This window comes from Macaca mulatta, chromosome 3 (genome assembly GCF_049350105.2).
Source record: "Macaca mulatta isolate MMU2019108-1 chromosome 3, T2T-MMU8v2.0, whole genome shotgun sequence".
NCBI lineage: Eukaryota > Metazoa > Chordata > Mammalia > Primates > Cercopithecidae > Macaca > Macaca mulatta.
In genome coordinates, this window is record NC_133408.1 from 198,281,952 (window position 1) to 198,297,708 (window position 15,757).

The 15,757-nt window shown below is 47.0% G+C and overlaps 1 protein-coding gene across 22 annotated transcripts in view; it reads left to right on the forward strand.

Annotated features, from left to right (window-relative positions):
- Positions 1 to 15,757, forward strand: part of DYNC2I1 (dynein 2 intermediate chain 1) — a 140,740-nt gene that overhangs the window by 19,578 nt on the left and 105,405 nt on the right. For 12 of the 22 annotated variants that reach the window (XR_013415768.1, XR_013415767.1, XM_077997825.1 and 9 more), the window contains exon 1: positions 9,157 to 9,352. The exons of 2 other annotated variants lie outside the window; for them this stretch is intronic. Coding sequence is in view for 8 of the 20 variants with exons in the window: in XM_077997825.1 (XP_077853951.1) it covers positions 9,338 to 9,352 (15 nt within the window). In the remaining 12 variants the exon portion in view is untranslated. Of the gene's footprint in view, positions 1 to 9,156; positions 9,353 to 15,422; positions 15,474 to 15,516; positions 15,685 to 15,757 lie in introns of those variants that run through there. 8 more of the 22 variants (XM_077997830.1, XM_077997828.1, XM_077997829.1 and 5 more) reach the window with 5 other exon arrangements.

Here is a 15,757-nt window from a genome sequence, read left to right on the forward strand (position 1 = left end):
GTTCCTGAAGGTAAAAGCTACCAGTGGGATTCAGAGAGAGATCATACTCATACTCCCAGGAAGTTAGCTCACTCACTGCATAAGGAAATTCAAAATAATAAAAAGCAAAATATTCATCCCTTGGTTATTGTTTTCTGTAATAGCTAAAGTGAAAGTACAACAGTGCTGGATTGGGCCTTAACACTGGACCATGCTCCCATGTGGATCTGTCTCAGTTCAGTCACTAGCCTCAAAGCTACCCACAAAAGGAAAAATTTAGCCAAGGCAACAAAAGTGACTTCTAAGACCTGTGGTTGCTAAGAAGACAGTCAGTGTGGGGGAAGGGCAAAATCAAGTAACGATTAAAACCAGAGGGTATGATGTAAAGGAATTGTTCCATTTTTAGATTGGTATCATGAGCTTCTTGAGAAACATTTATTATAATAGATTGTAAAAATAACTACTGTATTGGACAGTATCCAATGGACAGTATCTTTCATTTAAAAGACAGATGTGGACAGTATCTGTAAATGCTACAGAATGAAAGCATGATTGGGTTGATGTAGGACCCACAGCTCGCTATTAAACAATCCCTGAGGGATATATGTGATCCAATTGCACAAGAGGTTATTCCTGGGAGAATGAACAGCCTAGTGGATAATTGTCACTGTAAAGTCTGTTTGCCCTGAGAAGGGAACTGCCCAACTCTCCCTATAAAATGCTAAGTGGAACACCCTGGATGAAGCAGCTGATATGCTTTACATATAAACCATGTGGGACTGGATTTGTGATGACTGGGATATTCTCCCCTGAATATGTCTATTACCCAGGTCATGGTAAATGTTGAGGGTAAAAGGGTCCATTTTATGTGGGCACCTTCGGTGATATTACTGCTTGAGAAGCCTTATCAAATTTTCTGTCCCCCATGAGTCTTATAGATGCTTAATTAAACATTAGGGCAGTTACAAAAAAAAAAAAAAAAAAAAAAGGGAAAGGCAAAAGGGAGTTAAAGGACTTGCCCCAGAAGGGTGGTGGAAAGTTTAGATGGTTTTTAAGAAACGAAATAAATAAAATGAAAACTGATGGGGTTAAAACAAAGGTCTTTACGACACCATCGAAAATTGGGTGGACCAAAGGGAACCCCTGCTGTTCCCCCAGCATGAAAGGGCCCCACACAAGTTTTCTGTATTTGACCCAGATTGGAGAAATTTTAAGAAAAATCAAAAGGCAAAGGTTATAATGAGAAAGCTTACATTGAGGCATGTTGAGATGAAGATTGACAAAAGGGCCTGAGTCCTTTGGCTCAGCTCCCCGTTAGGAACCCAAATCCCTTTTTACTAGAAAAGGTAAAATGGTCTGCGGGTAGAGAAGAAACGTTCCTGGGATGGGAACATAAACATGTACAGATTTATAGGACTATGAAATTTGAGCTGTTTAAATAAGTTTTATGAAATGTAGTTGTGACTCTTACCTAAATGTCATATGAAAATGGATATTGTATCTGGCTGAGGGATATTTCCCCTATCTAGAACTATCAAACTGAAGGCATGTCAGTCTGCCCTTTGAGAAATGTTAATTATATTACAGGATCTTTGGGGGCTTGATTTTCTGGCTAGAAACCTCTGTGACTGCTGTGCCTTTGCTCAAGATCCTTCCTTGCATCAGGGAAGAATGAGGTACACAGACAAGTGGAGGGTGAACAACACTAACATGAGCTTTGTTGAGTGTTACAGTAGCTCAGAGGAGACCCACAGTGGATAGCTCGTCTGTAGGCAGGTCATCTGTGTGGAGTCTGTAGTTCTTACAGAGAGGAGGCCCTGGAGAAGGCAGCTCTGCTCTGCGGCTGGTCGTCCTGATGTCCACAGCTCTCAGTGGAGAGGAGGCTCTGGAGAGGGTGGTTCCTCTCTGCTGTCGGGTTGTCTCTCTGCAGCTCTCAACAGAGAGGGTACTCTTCTTCCTCCTCTGCCCTGCTGTGGCTGAGCCCAGGGCTTTTATGGACCTCAGAGGGGAGGAAGTGCATCCTGATTGGTCCATGGGTGGCCAAGGGCAGCCCCAAAGAGGCACCATGAGCCCCCACTCTGGTGCCTAGGACTGGCAGCCTGGTCTCCAGCCTTCAGGCCCTCCCTGGCCTAGACGTGGGGCCTTACTGGGGGCCTGGCCCCTTTTGCCCAGGAATCAATCTGCCTCCCACTGCCATTCACGGACCCAGCCCCTGCTCAGAGATTGGAGTAGGCGCTAGGAGCAGAGAGAGGCCAGGCAGTGGGAGCAGACACCCCTGAGCCTGCAGAGATGGGGAGTGGGGAGAGGAGGTCCTTCCTGGGGCCCCTGAGGGTGCAGGCTACAGAGACACCGGGTCCTGCACCTGGGAGGGTGGCCACAGCTGCACCTGGGAGCTCCCACCCCACCAACTCGGAAGGGCCCAGGGCTCTTGCTTGTTCCCAGCTCCTGCCTACTCCAGGAAGTGGGAGGCCCAGGTCTGCAAATGCAGGTCCAGCTGCTGTAGCTGCACCTGGGAGGGCAGATCCTGCTTGTTCCTGGCCACTCCATGGCAAAAGCACAGGGAGGCACAAATCCACAGCCACAGTTTGGGAGGTTGCGGGAACACCCACAGAGCTCCCGTCCCAACTCAGAAGGGATGTGGCTCCAACCAGCTTCATGGAATGTGCAGCCCCAGCCAGGCCTCCCTGCTGCAGCTGCTGTGATGGCATCAGCCACTGCCATCAATTGTACATGTTAAATGGGAAGTAGTAAGACTGCCCGAGCCCGCAGAACATAGGGTAGAAACTGGAGTTTTGCTTGGGACAAATCCTCCACTTCATAGCCCTCTGTGGAGCATTTACTGGGGCTTATGGCAGAAACCTGTGGGCACTTCCCAATGACTCCTGGGCCTTTGGACTGGAGAGCTTCCACTTGCTATGGAATGTTAACTGAAGCTATCCCTTCGCTAATAGGAATAATGGTGCCAAAAAAGGAGTTCCATAATAAAATAAAAATAGTTTGCATAGGATCTTGTTGCCTGGGGTGGCAAAGAGAAGATGCTTATGAGTAGGGAGCCTGTTTTTCCCCAAGACTAACTCTGAGGAGCTGCTGGAGTCTACGGAGCCGGATAAACAGCTCTCATCCAACAAGGGCTGCTTGGTCGTGAATGACAGTTTCCAGTGGAACAAATGACATCTTGTTTGGCAGTCTGCTGCTCTTGTTAAACAAGAGTCAAGGAAATAATTTTGAGTTATTTACAGTTTAGAGCAATTGGGTTTTGTGAACAAATTTACCTTTCTATCTGAGTTTGATTAAATTTGCAAGTTATTTGTGATTTTATGATAATATAGTTATTCACATACATTTAGTAAGAGTCTAAATGTTTTGTTTTGAAACAGGATAATTGGAGACACTGGTTATTTTATCAGGGCTTTGACTAGAATAACATATTTTTGGCTGGGCATGGTGGCTCACGCCTTCAATCCCAGCATGTTGGGAGGCTGAGGCAGGTGAATTGTTTGAGCTCAGGAGTTCAAAACTAGCCTGGGCAACATGGCAAAACCCCGTCTCTACAAAAAGTACAAAAATTAGCTGAGTGTGGTGGTGGTGCCTGAAATCCCAGTTACTCAGGAGGCTGAGGCAGGAGAATTGCTTGAACCCAGGAGGTGGAGAGGTTGCAGTGAGCCAAGATCGTACCATTGTACTCCAGTCTGGGTAACAAGAACAAAACTGTCTCAAAAAAAAAAAAAAAAAAAAAAAGACATATTTTTAGATAAAGTTCTAGCAAAGCCAACTTAAAAAGAGCCTTTATAGTCAATTGGTTCTTGCTGCACTTTATGCAAATAATCAGGCCAAGTATAATAAGACTAAAACATATTTTTCCACAGAAATTGGTCTTAACTATAATGTCTGTTAGAAGAGGAGAGCTAGAGAGAAATTGAGTCAAATGAAAAGTGTAACACTTGTTACTGATGACAGTCGTGACTTCTGTTTTTGAGTGCAGATTGAATCACAAATTATCTCTCAGCTGCAAGAATCCTGTAAACAGCACCAGGCTATAATTTTTCTTCATATTTATAGTTGGTGCCCCAGCAGAATAGGTTCTTTTTTCTGTTCTGACACACAAATACCCTTTTGATTGTCAAATTATTAATGTTATTTATCTCTTCTTGTTTTACCTCCAAGGAAGCCACAATCACGGAATTCTGGAGCGATACGGTACTGGCCCCTGGGCATTCCACTGTGCCTGCCTGGTTTTCACGGCCAATGCCCCGCTGCTAAGACTATACAAGCACCCTCCCTCTAGGACCAGGGACTATAGCAGAATAGCTGGGTGCCTGAGATTGTAAGGGCTGGTTTTGTTTGTGTGTGTTTGTTTGTTTTTTTGTTTTGTTTTGATGGGGTTTTGCTCTTGTCACCCAGGCTGGAATGCAGTGGCCTGATTTTGGCTCACTGCAACCTCTGCCTCCTAGTTTCAAGCGTTTCTCCTGCCTCAGCCTCCCGAGTAGCTGGGATTGCAGGTGCCCGCCACCACACCTGGCTAATTTTTGTTTTTTGAGTGGAGACGAGGTTTTACCATGTTGGCCAGCCTGGTCTGGAATTCCTGACCTTGTGATCTGCCCGCCTTGGCCTCCCAAAGTGCTGGGATTACAGGTGTGAGCCACCGCGCCCAGCCTGTAAGGGCTGGTTTTGAGGGAGACAATTAGTTCAGAGCGGCCAGCCATGATGGCTCACACCTGTAATCCCAGCACTTTGGGAGGCTGAGTTGGGTGGATCACAATGTCAGGAGTTTGAGACCAGCCTGGCCAACATGGTGAAACCCTGTCTCTACCAAAAATACAAAAATTAGCCAGGTGTGGTGGAAGGGTGCCTGCAATCCCAGCTACTCGGGAGGCTGAGGCAGGAGAATCGCTTGAACCCTGGAGGCAGAGGTTGCAGTGAGCTGAGATCGTGCCCTTACACTCCAGCCTGGGGGACCAGAGCAAGACTTCATCTCAAAAAAATAAAATAAAATAAAATAAAGTTTATCAGCTGTTATAGGACAGATTACTAAACGACCATAAAAAGCATTGCAGCACAACAAAAGTCTCTAAAAATCCTTAGCTTAAAAGGTTTTATCAATGCTTATGTTCTGTATCGCTGATTACTGTAAGTCTATAACTAAAACCAAGATTACAGTAGTTCAGTCAGGTTTGTACCCACGCCCTTGGCTTTTTGTTTGTTGGCTTTTTACTTAAATTTTTAAGGGTTAATGAATGCTTGTCTGTGTCCATTCCCATTTGGCCTAGAACGTTTTAATTGGCTGCAAGTCTTTTGACTCTAAGTCTCTTGGCCATAAGGTGTCCTATCGAGAGACAGGACAGGTCCAGGGCAGGCAGCCATGTCACCCTGGCAATGCTATGGAACAAAATAAAAGCTCGGTGGCCACTGGTGTTGCCTCTGACAAATGTTGGCCACAAGGGGAGGATGTAAACCAAAAATAAAATTCTCAGACCCCCCCCAACCATCCGAATGGACCACTCCTCCTTGGCCAAGGGCATTCCAGACTTAACCTGAAGAACTAGTTCAGGACATGATGGAAAGAGGGAGACGGACATGCCTCATGATACCCTCCTTCCTTTTTGAATCACAGATGGAATAGGGTTAAGTCTGGTAAGAAGCATTTACAATCGATTCTCTCTGAAGCGTGCTACCCGGAGGCCTCATCTGCACGTAGTGACCAAGGTTTTCTTGGTCTCCACAACCTGTGGTAACCCATACATTCCTTTCTTTTCATTTATTTATTTATTTGTTTATTTATTTAGACAGAGTCTCGCTCTGTCCCCCAGGCTGGAGTGCAGTGGCCAGATCTCGGCTCACTGAAAGCTCTGCCTCCTGGGTTCACGCCATTCTCCTGCCTCAGCCTCCCAAGTAGCTGGGACTACAGGCACCCACCACCATGCCCAGCTAATTTTTTGTATTTTTAGTAGAGACGGGGTTTTACTGTGTTAGCCAGGATGGTCTCGATCTCCTGACCTCGTGATCCGCCCACCTTGGCCTCCCAAAGTGCTGGGATTACAGGCATGAACCACTGTGCCTGGCCCTTTCTATTGATAATAACTCTTTCAACTAACTGCCAATCAGAGAACTTTTGAATCAGACTATGACTTTGAAGATGCCATACTGTCCTGCCTTCTTGTCCCCCCTTTCCAGACGAACCAATGTACATCTTAGATGTATCGATTGATGTCTCATGTCTCCTTAAAATGTATAAAACTGACCTGTACCCTGACCACCTTGGCCACATGTTCTCAGGCTCTCCTGGGCTGTGTCATGGGCCATTGGTCACTCATATTTGGCCCAGGATAAATCTCTTCAAGTATTTTACTGAGTTGACTCTTTTTGTCCACACTTGTAATCTACTTTATCAGTGTGAAGTTGAACAGTCTTTCGTTTTAGACCTTAGTTTTTATGAGCTGCACTTGTAACCGCTGGACAGGTTCTCCTTGCCTGCTGCTCAGATAGAGCTGATTTATTAAGATAGGGAATTGCAATGGAGAGAGAGTTTAATTCTTGCAGAGCCAGCTGTATGGGAGACCAGTTTTTGTTTGTTTGTTTGTTTTGTTTTGTTTGAGATGGAGTTTTGCTCTTGTTGCCCAGGCTGGAGTGCAATGGCACAATCTTGGCTCACCACAACCTCCCCTTCCCAGGTTCAAGAGATTCTCCTGCCTCAGCCCCTGAGTAGCTGGGATTACAGGCATGTGCCACCACGCCTGGCTAAGTTTGTATTTTTAGTAGAGACAGAGTTTCTTCATGTCGGTCAGGCTGGTCTCGAACTCTTGACCTCAGGTGATCTGCCTGCCTCAGCCTCCCACAGTGCTGGGATTACAGGCATGAGCCACCATGCCCAGCCCAGAGTTTTATTATTGCTCAAATCAGTCTCCCCAAAAATTTGAAGATTGGAGTTTTAAGGATCATTTAGTGGGTGGGGGGGTTGAGAAGTGGGGAGCGCTGATAGGTAGGATTGGAGATGAAATCGGGCAGTCGAAGCTGTCTTCTTGTGCTGAGTCAGTTCCTGAGTGGGGGCCACAAGACCAGATGAGCCAGTTTATCCATCTGGGTTACACCAGCTGACCCATTGAGTACAGGGACTGAAAATGTCTCAGGCACCAATCTTAGGTTTTACAATAGTGATGTTATCTGTAGGAGTAATTGGGGAGGTTTAGAATCTTGTGGCCTTTAGCTGCAGGACTCCTAAACCATAATTTCTAATCTCATGGCTAATTTGTTAGTCCTCCAAAAGCCATCTAGTCCCCAGCAAGAAGGGGGTTTGCATCATTCTCAGCAAACTATCACAAGAACAGAAAACCAAACACCGCATGTTCTCACTCATAAGTGGGAGTTGAATAATGAGAACACGTGGATACAGGGAGGGGTACATCACACATAGGGCCTGTCGGGGGGTGGGGGGATGGGGAGGGAGAGCATTAGGAGAAATACCTAATGTAGATGATGGGTTGATGGGTGCAGCAAACCACCATGGCACATGTATACCTATGTAACAAACCTTCATGTTCTGCACATGTACCCCAGAACTTAAAGTATAACAATAAAAAACAAACAAACAAACAAAAAAAAAGAAGGGCGTTCGTTTTGGGAAAGGGCTGTTACCTTTCTTTCAAAGTTAAACTATCTTACAACCAGGAATGAACAAGGACAGCTTGGAGGTTAGAAGCAAGATGGAGTCAGTTAGGTCAGATCTCTTTCACTGTCATAATTTTCTCAGTTCTAATTCTTGCAGAGGTGGTTTCAGACTTAAACTGCAGATCTAAAGTTATAATTGGCATGTCTTTGTTTAAGGGAGGACACACATCTTGAAAGGTTTCCAGGCCAGCAAAACATTTACGCCTGGGAGACTTGTGGCAGCCGAGGTGCCCGGCCCTGCCTTCACGGGGGCCTGGCTGGCAGGAGCCTTGCAGCTTGCGAAGCAACAGCCATGCATTTGGAAGAGGGTGTTGGGTGACTCGGCTTGTAACCACCCAAGGGGTTCACCTTGCCCGCTGCCTAGACAGAGCTGATCAAGATAGGGGAATTGCAATAGAGAAAGAGTAAATCATGCAGAGCTGGTTGTGCAGGAGACTAGAGTTTTATTATTACTCAAATCAGTCTCCTCAAGCATTGAAGCATTCAGGGATCAGAGTTTTCACGGGTAACTTGGGCTGGGGTAAACCAGTGAGCCAGGAGTGCTGATTGGTCAGAGATGAAATCAGAGGGAGTCAAAGCTGTCTTCTTGCCCTCATCAGTTCCTGGGTGAGGGGCCACAAGGTCAGATGAGCCAGTTTATTGATCTGGGTGGTGCCAGCTGATCCATGAAGTTCAGGGTCTGCAAAATATCTCAAACACTGATCTTAGGAGCAGTTTAGGGAGGGTCAGAATATTGTAGCCTCCAGCTGCATGACTTCTAAACCATAATTTCTAATCTTGTGGCTAACATCAGTCCTACAAAGGCAATCAAGTTCCCAGACAAGAAGAAGGCCTGCTTTGGGAAAGGACTGTTACCATCTGTGTTTATAAACTATAAACTAAGTTTCTCCCAAAGTTAGTTCAGCCTACTGCCGGGAAGGAACAAGGACACCTTGAAGGTTAGAAGCAAGGTGCTGTAGGTTAAGTTACATTTCTTTCACTGTCTTAGTCATAATTTTGGAAAGGCGGTTTCAAGCTTTCAGGCCTAACTTTCCCTTTGGCTGAAGGAGTTCGGGGGTCTTGAGAGTTTTTGATTTTCCCTTACGTGTTGTATAAAAATAGTCTCTCAAAGTTGAGTCCTGCCTACCTTACTGCTTGTTTTTATCAAAAGACGACATATGGGAATATAATCGGTTAAGTGTAAAGCCTTATTCAAATGTAAAGCTCTTCCCAAGATCTGCTCTCCCTTTCTATCTTCCCCGACTGTCGGTCTGGTCCCGCGGGAATCCGGGGCGGGTTGGGGCAAGACGAGAGCCTCGGCACCACAAGTCAGGGTACTGCACCTGCCCCTTGGGGAGACCAACGACCGCTCGGTCTTCTGCTGCTCCTGCCTGGCGGTTGCTAGGAGCCGGGGAAGCGCAGGCGCATTGGGAGGGGCCGCGGACACGCCGAGCAGCGACCACTCGGCCTTCCTCTGCTCCTGCCTGCCAGGTGTTAAAAATGCCGGGAATGCACAGGCGCACTGTGAGAGACCGCAGGGCACGCTGGGTAGGGCACGCTGGGCAGGGCCGCTCGGCCCTCTGCTGCTCCTGCCTGCCGGTTGCTAGGCGCTGGGACGCGCCTGCTGAAGTGTGCGGGGCTACAGGTGGCCTCCTTGGGGTGGGCCGTGCCTGGCCGGGGCCGAGGACACCGCGGCTGCCCGGGCCTGCGAGAAGCAATGGAACCCGGGAAGGTCGGTGCGGCGCTGGGTCTGGGCGAGGGGTGGTGGAGCTTCGCGGACTCCTCCGGGCGTCGCTAGCAGCGCCGCCGCCGCCCTCCCTCTGCGCAGCGGTTCTCTCGACCGGGCCGGGGCTTCCCGGAGGAGCCGCGGTGCCTCCGAGGCAGGAACGGAAATGGAGGCGCGGCTGGCCGTCGGGCTCCCGGCAGTCGGGAGAGGCGGTGTGTGCAGCCTCAGGCCTGCGGTCGCCGCCGTGGCCGGTCTCCTCGCGCCCGGCCTGGGGGCGGCCTCGGCCCCTGCTTCGGGGCCGGGATGGCGGAGGAGCCACGTTTAAAATTTTATTCAATTTTAGCTGATTTAAGTTTAAATATGACTTGTCACAGTTTAAGAGGTTGAGAGAGTGCAGCCTGGGTGCCTGAGTTGGAATTCCGGCTTTTGTTTTTACTTGTATGACCTTGGCAAAATTACTTAACAGGTCTTGTTTCCTAGTTCATTCAATGGGCACAATAATAATGGCAGCATTATAGGGTGTTTAAGAAGATTAAGTGAGATATTATGTGTAAAAGTGCATCGACCAAACCAGTGCCTGCTTTCATTAACACTCAATAAATGTTAGATATTACTGTACTATTCTGTTGTCTATTGATTCCCCATCAAAAGATGAGTAATTTAGTTTGCATACATTTTCTTCTACCTTCACTCCTATTATTTTTTCCCCTATCACTTACCTTTATGTGTTGAATAATATTCCTTAATTTGTATTTTCTGTTATATCAACCTTAGGGTGTTTTGTTGTTGTTGTTGTTGTTGTTGTTGTTGAGACGGAGTCTCACTCTGTCACCAGGCTGGAGTGCAGTGGCGCGAACTTGGCTCACTGCAACCTCCGCCTCCAGGGTTCAAGCGATTCTTCTGCCTCAGCCTCCTGAGTAGCTGGGATTACAGGCTTGCGCCAGCACGCCCAGCTAATTTTTTGTATTTTTAGTAGAGATGAGGGTTCACCATGATGGCCAGGATGGTCTCGATCTCCTGACTTCGGTTTTTTTTTTTTTTTTTTTAAAGATAATTCCCCTCTGTCGCCCAGGCTGGAGTACAGTGGCGTGATCTCTGCTCACTGCAACCTCCAACTCCCAGGTTCCAGCGATTTTCCTGCCTCAGCCTCCCGAGTAGCTGAGATTACAGGCATGCACCACCACGCCCGGCTAATTTTTGTGTTTTTAGTAGAGATGGGCTTTCTCCATGTTGGTCAGGCTGGTCTCGAACTCCCGACCTCAGGTGATCCGCCTGCCTTGGCCTCCCAAAGTGCTGGGATTACAGGCGTGAGCCACCACGCCCGGCCAACCTTAGATAATATTTTTTAACTTTCCGCTAGTTAAGATTAGGAAGCTACTGCCGTACACTCTCCATTTCTCCCTAAACCCACTAATTTCCTGGCCCTGTCTGGTGTCAGGGTCAAAGGGGTCTTTTCTTACATTCAGTTAATGTACCACAATGGTTTTTGCTTCATATTTGGACCATGTCCTTCTTAAATGGCCCTATTTGCCTTTTTTTTTTTCTTTTTGGCAAAAAAGAACACATGCTGTTTTAAAATTTTAAACCCTAGGATGTCTTCTAGCTTATTAATGTGATATTATCTGTTTAATGAAATCCTCTTAAAAGAAATTCTTCCGAGAGCTCACTGACTTTATGTTCTCATCAGGACAAATTGTTTTCTAGACCTGCACAGAGCTATGATCCGGGAATTCTTTCTCATTGTGCTTCTGGGTTAGGCCTACTGTTTCTTGGATCAAGTGTCTTTTTTTTTGAAATCTCCCTGCTTTTTCCAATGGAGTATATCCTCACGTACCTTTTTCTTTTCTTTGTTTTTGAGACAGAGTCTTGCTGTTTCACCCAGGCTGGAGTGCAGTGGTGTGCTCACGGCTCACTGCAGCCTCCACCTCTCAGGCTCAAGCGGCTTTCTTGCCTCGGCCTCCCAACGTGCTGGGACTGCAGGTGTGAGCCACCATGCCTGGCCTATCGCATACCTTTTTAGACAAGAGTATATGTGGGAAGAAAACTGTACGCCCTAAGAACATCCTTATTGTACTGATAGATTGTTTAAGAGTTTGGCTCAGCATAGAATTAATTCTAAGAGCGAAATAATTTCCCAGAACTTTGAAGATGGTATACTTTTTGTCTTTTAGCAGTGTGTTTGACTGATGAGATATCTTTGTGAGTAACATTTTCTTTCTCTCCAGAAGATTTAGGATCTTTATCTGTGATGTTCTGAATATGGATGTAGTTTGTTATAGATCTTTTACCATTTGTTATTTTTGACATTTGACCATCACTTGGGGTTTTATTCTGATACATATTTAATAAATAAACTTCATTTTTTTTGAGACAGTCTTGCTCTGTTGCCCACACTAGAGTGCAATGGCATGATCTCAGCTCACTGCAACCTCCACCTCCCAGGTTCAAGTGATTCTCCTGTCTCAGCCTCCCGAGTAGCTGGGATTACAGATGTGTGCCATCACGCCCAGCTAATTTTTGTATTTTTAGCAGAGACAGGATTTCATCATGTTGGCCAGGCTGGTCTTGATCCGCCTGCCTCAGCCTCTCAAAGTGCTGGGATTATAGGCATGAGCCACTGTGCCCAGCCAGTAAATAAACATTTTTAAAGTAGCAAAAGCAACAGAACCTCAGAGCTGGATATTTCATGGCAACTAATCAATTCCTGTAACAGGTTCTCAATTGCAAATCGGTCTTTAACTTTTTAGAAAGTTAACCCATGGGTCATTATAATCTAATTATGTATCTCTTATGCTGTGATAGAGAATTAATTAGTATAGTCTATTTCATAAGGTAAGGGGAAGGATAAAGTTTTCATGACATTATTGGAATACAATTGTATTGGATTATTTTAGTATTAGAGTTTTTTTTTTTTTTTTTGAGACAAAGTCTCGCTCTTGTCCCCCAGGCTGGAGTGCAGTGGGCGTGATCTCAGCTCACTCCAATCTCCGCCTCCTGGGTTCAAGCAATTCTCTTGCCTCAGCCTCGAAAGTAACTGAGATTACTACAGGCACGTGCCACTATGCTGGGCTAATTTTTTTTTGTATTTTTAGTAGAGACGGTTTCACCATGTTGGCCAGGCTTGTCTGGAACTCCTGACCTCAGGTGATTCGCCTGCCTCAGTCTCCCAAAGTGCTGGGATTACAGGCGTGACCCACGTTGCCCAGCTGGTATTATAGCTTTTAGTATATACCAAGCTTTTCCTTCAGTTTGTTTCATTGTACTTAGCTGCTCACATAATTGATATCATGAATATAAATAGTTTTATGTTCTTTATTTGTACTGAGATCATACCATGTTTCAGTATGTCATAGCTATTGAAAAAAATTTAATGGTGTCTTTGCAGGCTTTATACCTGCCTGCATGGTGACAATTTTCTTTAATATTAGCTCTTTAAAAACTCTTTATCTTGCTTACAATGTATATGACTATTAATTTTTATGGTCAATGAAAATTTTAGAAATTTCTAAGTTTTTTTGTTACCTACCAAACAATTGATAGGTAATGTGTGAGTTTATTGTTATGAAATTTATTAATCATAGCTTGAAAAATGTAAACATGTATGTTTGTGTTTTAGGTTATTCTTAGTTTAAAATAAGTTTCTGCCCTTTTAATTTTGATGTGAGATATGTGCTAGTGATGTGACCTGTTTAGTACAGTGCAATGCCGTTTCATTTAGAAAGGCTGAATGTTTTAGAGTAGGTAAGGTGGGATTTCCAGGCTGGTCCTCACTGATCCGCTTGTGGGGTTCCTCCTGAGAACTGCAGAAACTCTGGCGTGAACTCTCCATTCAAAGCCCTGTGCTGATTCTTGACGAAAGTTTACCACGGCTCCTAGCAGCCTAAGGCCAACTCTGGGACAGCCCAGCTCAGGGTTGTCTGGAAGAGCTCAGGGCTGTCAGAATAATTTACTGTTTTAGCCAACACCCGAGGATAAGCCCCTGACATCCTTTTTAAAGAGAGTTTAAAAGGGCTTAAATTATGAATCCTTCTCTGTCCCTTTGAGATGTCTCTAAATCTGCAATTCAGGAGTGTCTTTGAAAAGAGCAGAAAGGACAGGAGGGCCTCTGTTCCAGTCTCTCTGGGAACGTAGAATCCTAACTACTGTAATTATATCAGCTAGCAGACACAGCGAGCCTAATCTCAGTTACACTGACCAGCCTTTGTAATTTTTCACTTGAGCTCCCCTAGTCCGGGTTCTCCCCTGAAACCCTCCCTCACCTCAGCGCAAACAGAATGGAGCTCAGCTGTTTCCTGTCCTGCCTGCAGGTACAGAATGAAATCTGTTCCACCACTCCAACGTCTGGCACCCCACCCACACTTCTCATCTGTTCAGCCAAGTCTAGAAAGGAATCAGCCTGAGGTCAGCTCTGTCTACAAAGTAGACTCAGCGCAATCCGCGTTTTAGGCATCTGCCGCTTTGATGTAGCAGCTCGCAGATGGGACTTGAATCTGCAACTACACGCATACCGAAAACACGGGTGCTCCCTGCAGCCACATTTGTCACACGGAGTACGGAGTGTTAGAAACAGCCGGTGTGGTCACCAGCCAGGGCCTAGGTGCGTGAATTACGGTGACTGTAGGGAATAACCTTGAATTCAGCGATGGAAACTGATCATCCTAGTTTTCTTAGTGTCCGTTTTCTTGGGAGCACTTTTCCTACCAGGGAGCGTCAGTTACACCGTCAGGTAATAGAATGAAGACCTGGATAGGCTGCATTTCATAATTTGGCCCTAAGTAATTTGATAACTTAAAAATTATAGTGTAAAGAATTTTGAAAAAAACGAGGACAGCAAAAGGTAAATTACGTCTCAGTCCTAAAGGTGGGAGCCAGCCTTGCACTCTGGGTCTTTTTGCGTGTGCCTAGTTTGGTGTGTTGCCATACAGGGTTAGTGAAGCACACTGCTGTGGCCATTAGTGGCCCTGCTCATTCCAGTCTATAATTCTGAGAATTCACGTTGGTGTCGTTAACGTAAAGAAAATTCAGGCCAAATTAATTATAGAGACTATTAGGGCCATGGCCTGGGAAACACTGGCAGGTGCTCCAGAGAACAGAGGAGAGGCTCGAGTGTTTAAAGAGAAAAGGGCAAATCAGCAGAGGGGAGGATTACAAAACACTTTGTCAAGAATTCCCATTGTTTTACAGAAGTGACATTGATTATTGATTATTGATTGGTTATACATCACTGAACTGTAGGTTATGAATTCTGGTGTCCAGTGTATGACATTGGTAGGTTAATTTATGGCTATTGACCAGGTGTGGCAGCTTATGTCTGTAATCCTGGTACTTTGGGAGGCTGAAGTGGGAGGACTGTATGAGGATAAGAGTTCGAGGCCAGCTTGGGCAACATAGCAAGACCCTATCTCTGAAGAAAAAAAAAGCCTGGGCATTGTGGTGCTATTCTGTGGCCCCAGCTGCTCAGGAGGCTGAGGTGGGAGGATTGCTTGAGCACAGGAGGTCGAGGCTGTAGTGAGCTATGATAGCACCACTGCACTCCAGCCTGGGTGGCAGAATGAGACCCTTTCTCTAATAAGAATAAGAATAATAATAATATGGCTGTTGGTGGTGATGCTGAGTCAAGAGGTCATAAAGCAGGCGGCTTATTTAGCTCCGGGTGTGGGTGGGAGCAGGACGTCCTTAGCTCCGGGTTGGGGTGGTGGGAGCGGGATGTCCTTAACTCCGGGTGTGTTAGGGGGAGCGGGACGTCCTTAACTCCGGGTGTGTGTGTGGGGGGAGCGGGACATCCTCAGCTCCGGGTGTGTGTGGGGGGAGCGGGACGTCCTTAACTCCGGGTGTGTGTGTGGGGGGAGCGGGACATCCTCAGCTCCGGGTGTGTGTGGGGGGAGCGGGACGTCCTCAACTCCGGGTGTGTGTGGGGGGGGAGCGGGACATCCTCAGCTCCGGGTGTGTGTGGGGGGAGCGGGACGTCCTTAACTCCGGGTGTGTGTGGGGGGAGTGGGACGTCCTTAACTCCGGGTGTGTGTGGGGGGGGAGCGGGACATCCTCAGCTCCGGGTGTGTGTGGGGGGAGCGGGACGTCCTCAGCTCCGGGTGTGTGTGGGGGGGGAGCGGGACATCCTCAGCTCCGGGTGTGTGTGGGGGGAGCGGGACGTCCTCAGCTCCGGGTGTGTTGGGGGGAGCGGGACGTCCTTAGCTCCGGGTGTGTGGGGGGAGCGGGACGTCCTTAGCTCCGGGTGTGTGGGGGGAGCGGAACGTCCTTAGCTCCAAGTGTTGGGGGTGGAGAGCGGGTCATCCTTAGCTCCGGGTATGGGGCGGGGAGCGGGACGTCCTTAGCTCCAGGTATGTAGGGGGAAGCGGGATGTCCTTAGCTCCGGGTGTGTGGGGGGAGCGGAGCGGGACATCCTTAGCTCCG